This window comes from Miscanthus floridulus, chromosome 3, assembly GCF_019320115.1.
Source record: "Miscanthus floridulus cultivar M001 chromosome 3, ASM1932011v1, whole genome shotgun sequence".
Lineage (NCBI taxonomy): Eukaryota > Viridiplantae > Streptophyta > Magnoliopsida > Poales > Poaceae > Miscanthus > Miscanthus floridulus.
This window is the reverse complement of record NC_089582.1, coordinates 90,426,913-90,439,875: the sequence shown is the minus strand read 5'-3', so window position 1 is coordinate 90,439,875 and position 12,963 is coordinate 90,426,913. Positions and strand designations below refer to the sequence as shown.

Below are 12,963 nucleotides of genomic sequence, written 5' to 3'. Positions count from 1 at the left end.
GTTTTGGTCCTTCAACCATGTAGTTAGTCGTTGCTTATGTTGTTTCATGACCTAATCATCCGAACGGCCATTTCTCTCTGCCATAATGATATCCAAGTGTTCATCAATGTACAGTTGCATCAGCTGTGTATTCTGCAAGACACTCTAATGCGCCCGACTCACCTCGTTGTAATCATGGTCGATGAACAATTTTCTACCACTAGTGCCCTTCCCAGCCAGCCTACCCTTGTGACAAGAATCAGATTTACCAATCCCTTTCTATACTTTTAGGTACTCTTGACAGCACTCGATGACTTCTTCAGTACTGTAACCCTCTATCATGGAGCTCTCTAGGTATGCTCGATTATGCATGTATCAAATTAGAACCAACATGAACCGCTCGTAGGACCACATTTCAAGCAAGTAGCAAGGGCCCAGCGCCTGTATCTAATGAACCATGTAAATCATGAGATGTGGCATTATATAAAAAAAGCAGGAGGTAAACACATCTCCAGTTTGTTTTGTGTCTCCACCACAAATTCATGTAGGTCACTCAATTGTTGCTTGCTAATCGTCTTCTGTGAGATCTTCGAAAAGAAGTAGCACATGCGGGTGATGGCCATTTTGAAAAACTCTAACTTTATAGCCCTGATTTGCAATAGGTAGAAACATTGTCAGCATCACATGGCAATCGTGAGCCTTGTAGTGTATTATTGACAAGTCCTTCATCGACACTAGCTTCTTCACATTTGCTGAAAACCTAGTCGGGACTTTGACCCCCCTCAGGAAAGTGCATATAGCTCTCTTCTCGTCTGGTGTTAGGTTGAAGCACGCCGCGGGTAGAGTGTATTCTCCATTAGCCTCAGGTATCGGGTGAAGCTGTGGCATCACGTTTAGCTGCACCATGTCTTTTTGTGCTTTCAGACCATCCTTTGACTTGCCTGTGTCCATCAAGGTAGCAATGAGACTCTCAAAGACATTCTTCTACACGTGCATAGCATCAATGGCATGGAGGACCTCCAAGAATGGCCAATAAGGTAGATACTGAAAGAAGATCGTTTGTTTCTTGAAAAGTACGCCTTTGACAGAAGGCGTGCTTCTATCTCTGTTCGTCCCATCCGGATTCTTCTTTCCATAGACGACGCGTATGTTTTTCACCATTCTGTACACGTGTTCTCTGTTATGACGTCTCTCTAGAGGGGGTTCAATCTCTAGGGTGTTGTCATAAAGTCTAAAGAATAATTTGCTGTGGTACTTGTGACTTATCTTTAAGAAGCATCGGTTCCTTAGGTAAACTATCTTCTTGGATGCATCCAGGTACACCCATGTAGTACCATCTAAGCAAACCAAGCATCCTGTCTTTCCTTTGATCTGTCCAGACAATGCAAACATCATGGGGTAATTATTAGTAGTAACAAATATTATTGCTCTACATATAAAGTCCTCCTTTCGGAACGCATCGCACATCTGCTCCCCATGCCTCCATAGCCTCTCCATTTCTTGCATCAAAGGCTCAAGGAACACGTCTATATCAATGCCTAGTTATTTAGGGCCAAAAATAAGAATAGTGAGGAGAAGGTACTTTCTCTTCTGACACAACCATATTGGGATGTTGTACATGGTCAAGATCACTGGCCATGTGTCGTGGTCGCTCATCCTCTTATTGAAGGGATTCATTCCATCGGTGCTCAAGCCAAACCGTACATTCCTTGGGTCATCGCTGAATTCTTTGTGCTTCTCATCAAACCTTTCCCACTGACTACAATCAGCCGAGTGTGCAATCTTATCATCATCCACCTTGCGCTCATCATCCCACTATGTCATGAGTGCGGCTTCTTTAGGGTTTAGGAAGATACGTCTCAAGCGATCGGTCAATGGCAGGCACCACATTACCAAGGCAGGAATTCTTTTCTGCTTTGCATCTTTGCCTAATGGAGTCTCCTCTAGGGGCTGAGATTCTTATACCACCTTTTTTGTACCCTTCTTATTCCTCTTTTTCCCTGTGGAGGTTTCGTCCCCACCGTAAAGGTCATTGTTCTTGTATTGGCTGGCCCCACACCGGGGACATTTATCCAGGGACTTGAATGTTTTGCCATGAAAAAGTATACAGTGGTTGGGGCATGCATGGATTTTTTCAACCTCCATTGTCAATGGACTTATAACCTTCTTCGCTTGGTTTGCGTTGGCGGGAACTAAGTTTGGTTGTGGCAGCACCCATGATAGGAGATGCAATAGATCATTGAAACTACAGTCTGACCAGTAGTACTTAGCCTTCAGGATGAGCAGCTCAAGCACAAAACGTAGCAATGTCCAATGTGTCGGATATCCCTTTTCAACACCATACACAGTCTCCTTCGATGCTTTTATCACCCTTTCTAAATTTTCTAGACTTTTCGGGCCATTTAGTAAAATCTCTGGTCCAAGGGCTCGAATCATATCCTCCAAATCATCTTCATCCCTGACACGTGCTCCACCATCATTATTGGCACCACCTTCGTTGTTACCATCCCAACCACCAGCATCACCACCTTGTTCATTGCCAAACTCAAAATCCATTCGACCATCAAGTTCTGCTGAATATTAGGATAGAGATTCTATGGTTTTGTCGTCGTATTCCTCCTCATCCTCGTCGTTAACAATAACCGTTTCACCATAATAAATCCACACTGTGTAGTCCTCAATAAATCCTCGCATAATCAAATGTGATCTGATGATAGTTACATCTGTCCATGCCATAGGGTTCTTGCAATCTTTATAGGGATAAATAATTGTATCATTATTCTCTTTCAATGTCGTTGCATGCTTCTTTGCGGTTTCAATAAATTTATCCACCTCTTCATGAAAACCTGCCTTGAACCTTAACGAACCATACATCTAAGAGTTCATATACTCTATCTTTTACAACAACAACAAAACAAACATTAAAGGACTACTTATTCAGATATATATATAAATGAATAAAATTAATAATTACTTGAGAATAATTGTATATACTTTAGATATATATGAATATAAATCTAATATAATTATATGAAGTATACAAACACACCATGGTAGAGGAAAATTAATTAATGGCCCATTTATTCATAAATAATTAAAATACATATTTATTGATTACAATAAATAATTTCAAAGACAACAATTAGCAACAATTATACTTTACCCAATATCTTTCATACAAACTCTAGTCCAATTTTATCAAACATAAATTTACAAAAACAAAATTAATAAAAAAACCAAACCCTAGATCTAGATCTACATGCACATGAAACATGCATAAAACTAACTAATTGTTCACTAAAATTAAGAAACATGGACCAAATAAGGGTATGATCTTGTTCCCCTTCCTAATTTATCCTAGTACATTTAAAACTTGGGTCTAATTTGCTTCATAAGTAGCTCAAGCACCATAGAAGAGAGAGAAAAACAAAACTTTAATTACTCACTAACCAACCATTAAAACTTCAAAAAAAATGTGGAATATCATTTTCTTACATTCTACAGCCTATCCACCAAAGTATTTGAGACTAAAATCTTCCCCCCTTAGTAGAGCAATTTTTGGGAGGTGCCCAAGATATCCCCACCTTTCTTTCATGGGTTGGAGTGAATGACCCGAGGAGAAAGAAGGTGCTGCAGCTGTTTTATATGTGGGTCATTTGTAGGGGCGGCTGGTGATTGAGCCGCCCCTACAAATAGCAGGTAATAATACGTGGCCATTTGTAGAGGCGGCTCAATCACCAGCCGCCCATACAAATAGAAACACCGGGGACGGCTGGTGAGTGAGCCGCCCCTGCAAATCAAACCCATTTGTAGGGGCGGCTCGTATCACCAGCCGTCCCTGCTGTTCCATTTGTAGGGGCGGCTGGTGTCTGGGCTCCCGAGCACGCCACTGTAGGGGCGGCTCAATCACCAGCCGCCCCTACAAAAAATTCGCCTCGTTGCTAAAAATCATTTTTTTACATAGTGTAGACATGTTCGCGTGTGGGGGTTTTAAGACATTAAGGAGGCATCAATTTTTTTATAAATTTTATAACAATTTGTACACAAAGCTGAGCATCTAATAGGTGGCTTGTAACCTTTTTGCGGCATATGCTACCAAACTAGGCGTCATGCTGGCCAATTTCTCTTCATCCAATGTTGGCTGTTCTGAACATCAGTATGGGTGATGAAAAAAGGTCACAACTTAAACCTCCCATACAAGAAAAGAACAACTCTTACTTTAAAGAAAATCACGATTCTTTTTTCTTTTCGACACGGAGATAATGAATATAAGCATTTTCCATTGCAGAGCACTTGTATTATTTGATACTGTTTTGCAAAAGTTGGTATTATTTGTACCAAGTCACCATGAATTTCGTGTTGTGACGATCATGTAAGTATTGACGGAACTCATGGCACATAGATAAACTAAAATATTGGATTGGCACATGTATTCTTATTTATTACTCACCTCTTTCAAAGAACAAACGACATGTGGGTACAATAAAATATTAGCATGTGTGCAAATGCGAAAAAAGAAGAAAAAAAAACATGCAAACAATATGTTCGAACTATACAATGTGTTGAAAGCAGCCCTTTGTACAGAACGCTAGAATATCAACTCAAAACTGATTTGGTCTCCCTAAAAACGGTGACCAATCTCTTAAATGAATAAATCGATCACGTGACTCAAAGCTGATCTGGCGGCCGGCGGCCGGCGCCGCCGCCGAGCGCGCGCTGCTTGAGCATCTGGGTGTAGTTGAAGATGGAGTTGAGGCGCTGCTGGCGCAGATCCTCCTTGAAGCCGCGGATGAACTCCTCGGCCTTGGCGTCCACCTCGGACCTCCTGGCCTCCTCCTCCCTCTCCCGGTCCGGCCGCCGGCGCGCCTCCAGCGCCAGCGCGTAGGCCTCGTCCATGCTCATCCCGCTGGGCTCGTCGTCGTCTGCCCCCGGCGCGCGCCCCGACGACGACAGCGGCGATGGCGGGAGTGGGAGCGCGCGGGGGGACGGCTTGGTCGTCGCCGGCTCCTGTGTTTCGGCGCTGGCGGTTGCTGTGGTGGCGGCGTCAGGGTGCGGGAACGGCGTGGTGTTGAAGCAGGCGGAGGGGAAGGAGAAGATGGAGAAGGAGCGGAGGCGCTGCAGCACCGCGGAGGAGGCCCTCGGCGTGACCCCGGACCCGCGTCGTGGAGACGGCAGCGGCGGGCGTGCCCTGGAGAGGACGGCGACGGCGGCGACGACCGCGTTGACGAGGAGGAACCATAACGCGCTGGAGCTCAGCCACGCCGGCAGCGGCGCCCACCACCACTCCGCCGCCATCATCTGCGGCTGGCCGGCCGGCCGGGCACCAACTGGATCGCGCACCCTCTCTATTTCGCGCGCGCGCTTCTCCTGGGCGGTGCTGGCTCTGCTTCGAATTACCCCAAAAAAACTTTGCGCTCCGAGTTGAATGGTTAGTTGATGGATGGGATAAGGACCTGCTCTGGTTCCTTGGACGGGCAATGGTGGTGTGGCCGTGGCGGACGCACGGGTGGGGGAGTATATATAGCGTAGCGTGCGGTTTATCGTGTCTGCTTGGGAGTGCCACGGCACGAGAGGTGAGGAAGGTTGTCCGCGCGTCACTGATCCAGTCATCATGGATGAGCAGAGCAAAGCAACGAGGCAACCAATGTAAGTAGCTCCCATGAACCTTCCGAGTTCCGACTCTGCAATGATGTCTGATGTCCCATGCATGTTCGCCACGCCTTGCAACACTAGTCCACCACGCAATGTATTGCCGCAACTCTGTAGTAAACTGCGTGCCCTCACGTCTCTCATCTCATCCCAACATCCCATTGCTAATAGTAGTACAACGAACAATCGCTTTCGAGGATATTACTCTTGTGTGTCGTCACCGTCATGCGACATCGTCACGATCGTGCTCCATCCTGAACCGACGTTGTCGCTTGATATTCGTGCGTGCGTGGCTGGATGTCTATATAGACAAGCAAACAACCAACTGCAAGGCAGCTTCACGTCACCTGAGACTTGGCCATCAAGCAGCACTACTGCACGTCCGTTTAGCTAGCTAGTATTAATATTATTAGTGCCATGCTTATGAAAGTAGTATCAGTGCTAATAATCTAGTATTCTGTCACCCAGGTGTGACTGTTCCATCTGCTGAAATTTCAGCTAATACTAGTAATACACACTTAACCAGTGCCGTGCGCACATACGCATGCTGTCAGAGTCGTTGTCCTGCCTGGATATTGTCTGCTCTCACACGCCTTGCTTCTCAACTGTACTACATGTACAATTCTTGGGACTTCTGTGGCGGCCGGCCCCCGGCCATCTCGCCGCCGACTCTTGGCGCTGCCGGACAACAAACATGGAACGAATGAAACGCGCTTTTGCTCCAATTCTCCAAGTCCAACAACGAGACTTGAACCAACCGGCTTTGATTAAGTGGAATATGCAGAGGATTTGAGTTGGGTGTCTCGTCGTCAACATAGATAGATGTTTGGGGGCCTTCTTCGTGATAACTAGGGCTGGAGGTTCAAAATATTTTGGGTCATCGGATCGACCCAAAAGCTTGATCAAATGAACTATAGAATGGCATTCATGTAATTTGATGGGAGAGGAAAAATGAACTAGAACTAGGACCACCTCAACATCGGCTACCTCAACTGTTACGTCGACTAGGACTATCTCCAGCATGGCATCTTCGACTATGGCTACTCCATCCCACGCTCGGCTACCTCGACATCGGCACAAAAGGGCTACCGCCTTGCCTGAGCACTCCAACCACCACATCTGCAACGCATCGACTGTTATGACTACGGAGGGATGTCAGCTCGTTGGCTTAAAACCTTTAGCTTCTTCTCTAGTCTCGTCATCCGTGCTGCTCCCGCTGTGACTGCGGGCGGGGGATGTTAAAGTATATTGGAATATCTCCAAATATGGTAGATTAGTAGGATAATATAATCTTGGATTGCCTTATTTGTGAAGGAGGCTTCTTGCCCCTCAAGCAATGTACTCCTGTATAATTAGGCCCGATGCTCAATAATACAATCAATCAACCAATTCCACCAATTCTACTCCTTCTACACGTGTTTTCTTATTGTTCAAGATTTACTTTTGGATGATTCTCCCTCGTCTACTTATTCTTGGTCTTGGTTTGTAGTTTTGGGTTGTCTAGCTAGCAACACATGGTAACAAGTATAATCGATTAAAAATAGATGTAATCTTTGTTGATTTATGATTTCAAGTCACCTTGCCCAGAGTTTCCGATCTCAGACCAGAATTTGGGTCCTCGGAGATTCAGAATTTTCGAGCTTGAACAAAAATTCTAGTCCTATTGCCCGCTACAAGTTTTATATTTTTAGGACCCTATTTACACTTCTGCATGACATCTCAATCCTTCCAGTCGTGCCAAACGTGTACGGCTTTTGAAGCAAAAACAGTGAAGTCAAAGCCATAAAAACATGCTTCTTCCTAGTTTCACCGTTTTTTGATAAGCCCAAACCTCCCAAATAGGGCTTATATATTGGGTGAGATGATGCAATACACTAGGAATAGCTTAATAGATCGGAAACAGTGAGATGATGGAAATAGTCTGTAATCCTGTAATCAAATACCAGTTTCACATTTAAGATGCACGGTATCCGCCAGAGCCTCTATCAAAGAACAAATGAAATGGACTAGGATAAAATGGCACAAATATGCATAGCAAAACCAAACAAGGAAAAGACTAACAGCTGTACACCTGTAGAGTGCAGACTGACGAATGCAAGCAGCCTATGTACAAAAACATAAAAAACGATTTCGCCTCCATGCATGAAAATGCTGACCAACATCGATTTGAACCACCAGAACACGTGAGTCAAAGCTGATGTGGCCGGGCATCCGGCTGGCGGCGGCCAGCACCGAGCGCGCGCTGCTTGAGCATCGATGGAGTTGAGCCGCTGCTGCCGCTGGTTCTCCTCCGCCTTGGCATCCACGTCGGACCGCCTCTCCGGCTCTGGCGGCCGCCGTGAGGCCAGGACCAGAGCATAGGCATCCTCCATGCTCATCGCGCTCGGGTCCTCCTCCTCCTCCTCCTCCTCTGCTGCCGGCGCTGGCTGTGATGTGGGCACGAGCTCGCGCGGCGACGGCATGGCCATCCTCGGTTGTGTCACCGGCTCCTCTGTTGCTTGAGCGGCGGTGTGGGCGTCAACGGGCTGCAGCAAGGTCGGGGTGTCGAAACGTGCGCAGGGGTAGGATAAGATCGAAAGGGAGCGGAGGCGGCTGCAGCAACACCGACGAGGCCCTGCGCGTGACCCCGCCGCCACTGCGTGGCGACGCCGTTGGACGCGTCCGCGAGGACAGCACAGAGATTGCGCCGACGACCGCGTTTAGGACAAGGAACCACGCGGCCTCGGAGCCCAGCCACGCCGCCATCGTCGGTCCAGTCCCGTGAGGACTCGGTCGTTCTTGCCCTGGCGCCCTGCTCTGCTCTCCTCTGGTTCCCGAAAGGCTCGGAGAGATGGACAGGATCAGAAGGAGGCAAGCAGTGCTGCTTGGACAATGGGAACGGTGTTGCCAGGACTATATAGGGTATATTATATATTAGCCCCGTTCGGCTGGAGGGTTTTTTTTTTTTTTTTAAAAGTGGATGAAAAACACCATTCTCGATGGAATATTATGAGAGAAAAACACGGTTCTGAATGAAAAAAAACAGCGGATCAAGCCAGGTTAAAGAGCACGCGGGCCATTAGCGCGTGGTTCACTCGGTTTCGCTGTGGAAAAAGCAGGGTTTAACTCATCAAAGGCGATACTAGTCTGCTTCGGCGCGTTTCCAGACCCGGAGAAAACGGTCAAACGCAGACTGGGCATGCTAGCTTCGCATGATTGGATTCTTTCTCCCGGCCAAAATACACATTTCTCACGGGTCGAAGACCAGGGCCTTGTTCACTTTACATTTTTTTTTTTTGAACCCGATGAATAGTATTATTTTCGTCTTATTTGGCAAATATTGTCCAATCGTGGACCAACTAGGCTCAAAAGATTCATCTCGTGATTTTCAACTAAACTGTGTAATTAGTTATTTTTTTTACCTACATTTAATACTCCATGCAAACGGCTAAAAATTGATGTGATGAAGAGAGAATAAAAAAACTTAGAATTTGGATGGCATCTAAAGAAGGCGCTGGTCTTCTTGGTCCCTGCACGACCACTCCAGTGTTATGACCATGGCACCGAGGTCTACCTCGCCTCCTGTTGCTGCAATTGCAAGGCCATAACATCGCCGACATGCGACCCAACGACTGCCGTCCACTGAGCATCCACACAGTGCGACCACACGTGTCAATAAAATATTGTTCATGATGAATGAATAAATAAATTTGAAAATTATTATTATTATTACAAAATCATATTTTTCTAATACATAGATGCACAACCGTAAATTCTGATTTTTCTAATGCATAGAAGGAGTCTAAAACTCATATCATCATTATTGCCCTATTCACAACATTTACACCATCACTTCTAATGTCATATAGAAAGAATATTATGTCTAATAATGCATAGAAGCATAACAAGAAATCATGATTTTCTTTCTAATGCATAGATGCAATCATTAACTTAAATCACTATTATTCTAGCCACAAACTAATAAACAATTATTACCATCACCTTTATCCTAACTAAAAATCAAGAATATTGTTCTACGCATGTTAGTTCAATAGTGTGTATAATTATAGAAGCTAACTACATGACACAATTTTGTAGAAAGATTCTCACACGAGGGCTAGCCATGTTGCAAAATTTAAAAATAGACCCACTGATTTATTAAAAAAAACAGTGCAGTAAAATGAGCCATAATAAGAACTAAATTCTTCTACCTATATCATCACTAAACCACTTAAATCACACAAAGTACATTTTAGCTATCTAGAATGGACATTTGATTAGTGAGCAAGACTGACGATGTATGTTGATCTTTCTTTTTTTTGAAAAAGGAAAAGTTTCTGCCTCTGCGATCACACACAGCCAGGTTCTTATAAGTTTTTAGCTCATCTGCTGACTACAATCGAACAAATAAGAGCACACCAAATTGTAGGGAAAATTTAAAAACAAATTATAACAAATTATATTATTGTTTGTCCATCCATTCTTGGCAAAAATATCCAAAGCAACGAGCTCCAAAGCTTCGCTCGCGGATCGGATGGTCTCAATTATATCATCGCGCTGCAGCAATGCCCAAAGTAAAACACAACCAATTTGTTCATCACCCGAAGATAGCCTGCATAAATTAAGGATGTGACACGTTTTTTCTCTAAAAAATAAGATCATTACGCGTACACCAAATTGTCCAAATAATGGCTGCAACCCTACAAAGATTAACTTGTGTTCGTTTTGATCGATGTCAGTTTAACCAATTCTCAAGCATGTGAACTATGGATCTAGGTGGTGTTAACCCAGTGGCTATATATGTTGATCCATGGGTAGTTGGTTTATATTGATTAGTCTTGGCAAAATTAATTAACTCTGTGAAACTATACTTACAAGCATCTGAAATTAGGTATTATATTGCTAATAATCCTTGTATTAGGATTTTTTAATAGGACAGCCTTAGTTTGTGTAAGTACCTAAAAACAAATAGCATTATCGGGGTTATGATCCCCAGGTGTCTCAAGACACCGATTAGTTAGCAGGCCGAGCGGCCCACGATACATCAGCTAGCGAAGGCCCAAACAACCGAGGCCCAGTTGAGCCAAGTGAACCAGGCCGAACGCCAAGGCCAGGGTTAGCCACAACCCCTCCCTTCTGCCGTAGCCGCACGACACACAAAAGACTCATGACCTCACCACCGTCCCGACCCTTGGGAAGGAAGGGGAGAGGTCAAGCCCAGTCAAGCGTGCCTGCTCTGACAGGAGTAAGCACGCCGCACTGACCCTGCAAGGACCGAGTGGACAGCGGTCACCTCGGTCCGGTCAGACGCCAACCATGTGCCACGCAGTATAGACAAGACGCACAGCGGTGACGGTCAGTACGACGACCCGATGTCCAAATACGGTCCAACAAGATATATGTACGATTCTACCCACTACGGGATGGGATCCACGACGGAGGCCTTGACTTAGGGGCCACCCAACCCAGCGGGAGCCACGACCCCAGAGCTTGGGATCGTGGCCACCAACTTCACAAGCTGATTAGGCGACCGGCGACCTGGGGGCAGCTACCAACTCCTATACGATGCCCCCAGGAGAACAAGAGGCAATGACAAAGGCCACGACGAAGACCACGTCGCACAGGACGGCTGGCAAACCACCACCATGCCTACAAGCCACCACGGCTGACACAGTAGCACCACGCCACACCTTACTGCGACGTGGGCACAAGACCATGACGACAACCACGCCCAGACGTGCTCCACAAGATGGCGTAGCTTGCATGCCAAGTTAGCTAGACTCCTCCCTCAGACTCACGACCCTTCGGTCGGGAGAACCTCCTACTCTGTACATGCACCGGTCCCGAACTCTATATAAGGGCAGCCAGAGCATCCTCTCGATTCATTCTCTATTATCTTGAACACATTCTCACCATAGTAGGGCTCCTAAGGCTTTCCTTTAGGCAGTCCATCTCCTAGCTCTAGCTCTCCTACCTCTTCCACCATTCTTGCACCCCCATTGTAAGAACTTCAGAGCCTTCAAGCGAGGAACATGCTCTCGATCATCTCTGAGACTAGACGTAGGACTCTGGCCTAAACCAGTATAAATCATCATGTCTTTTGGATGCTACCATTGTCTTCCTAGAGCAACGCGGCAATCGTATAAGTTTACTAGTCTAGTTTACAAAACACCGATAGTTGGCGCCAGGTAGGGGATAGTCGTGCACTCTCGATTGTTGAGAAGGAAGCGATGGCTCCTCACATCGACGGTGGACTCGCTCGTAGAATGGCCCACGGCGGCCACATCCGCCATGAAAACTACGAGTTCATCAATGTCGAAGGGCCAGCGCCTGCATCCACCTTCAACCACCGCTCGAACCTCAGCTCTAGAGATCTAGACCCCACAGTTTATGGCGGACACACTCTCGGAACTGCCTTCAGCGGTAGTATCCCAGAGTCTACCTACATAGGGGGGCTAGTAGCCTCTCTCGTCACTATCCACATCCAAGTCTTCCACCCAGGAAGCCAGAGGCCCATGGCTCATGGCAAGCTCACCTAGGGAATGGCCTCAATTGACCACATCCTTTCGGGGAACCACGAGGTTATCCACACCAATGGGTCAACACCCATCACCAGCTTCTACCCTATCCAAGCCAACCACGTGGGAAGCCTGTTTCCAGCGATAAGACCACACCCCGAGCGGTGTCTTCGCCACCAGCGGAGCGCAGCATGTCAGGGCATGCACGAGCGACAAAATCACTCGCCGCCATGTGGCATCGTCATCAGTGATCAAGTGTCTGCCCGGAACTAGGGTCCAATCCCGCATGATGGACAACCCATCCGCCACGTCCTGACAAACTGCCAGTTTTCACTCGGAGGCATGAGCATCTAAGGGAGCAGGCTCTCTGAGGGCACCATGCGCCGCGCCAAGCGGACCGAACCGTATCGCCCTCAGAACCTACTTCCACAGCGCTAGCTCACGCCAGGTCTTCGTTGAGAGCGGCAACCACACCCAGAAGCGGAGACACGATGACCGTGAGGTCGTCGCGCCACGAGGGCTCAAGCACTAGAAGGCACGAGCCATCCCGGCTAGAAACTACAGCAGGCCGAACATGAAGGAGTCACCCTCGAGGGCTCACAAGCCCACCGAGGATGTCAAGCCAGCAAGGATCGGCCCAAGGCCACCCGAAAGGTCAACCCCTGCCAAGCTTTGACCGCTCCAAGTGCTAAAGAAGCGCCATCACCAGCTCACAGCCCAGGGACCGCAACTCCTCCTCCATGAGCAAGCGTTCGGGGGCTTGCCACGCCTTGAGCAACGATCGCCAGTTTCATGATAGCTTTCGGTACATCGGTCAGTCACGTCAACATTGACCCTA

The 12,963-nt window shown here is 46.8% G+C and overlaps 1 protein-coding gene and 1 pseudogene across 1 annotated transcript; both read right to left on the bottom strand.

Annotated features, from left to right (window-relative positions):
• Positions 1 to 4,394: 4,394 nt before the first annotated feature.
• Positions 4,395 to 5,638, bottom strand: LOC136546099 (uncharacterized). The gene has a single exon (XM_066538074.1). It carries the CDS (start codon positions 5,590 to 5,592, stop codon positions 4,648 to 4,650), a length of 945 nt encoding a protein of 314 aa, XP_066394171.1. The 5' UTR covers positions 5,593 to 5,638; the 3' UTR covers positions 4,395 to 4,647.
• A 2,056-nt stretch (positions 5,639 to 7,694) lies between these two features.
• Positions 7,695 to 8,485, bottom strand: LOC136546098 (uncharacterized; annotated as a pseudogene).
• Positions 8,486 to 12,963: the final 4,478 nt, after the last annotated feature.

Excerpts from the sequence above, each read along its gene's own strand:
- LOC136546099 (XM_066538074.1), bottom strand. The coding sequence starts at position 5,592 with ATGATGACTGGATCAGTGACGCGCGGACAACCTTCCTCACCTCTCGTG.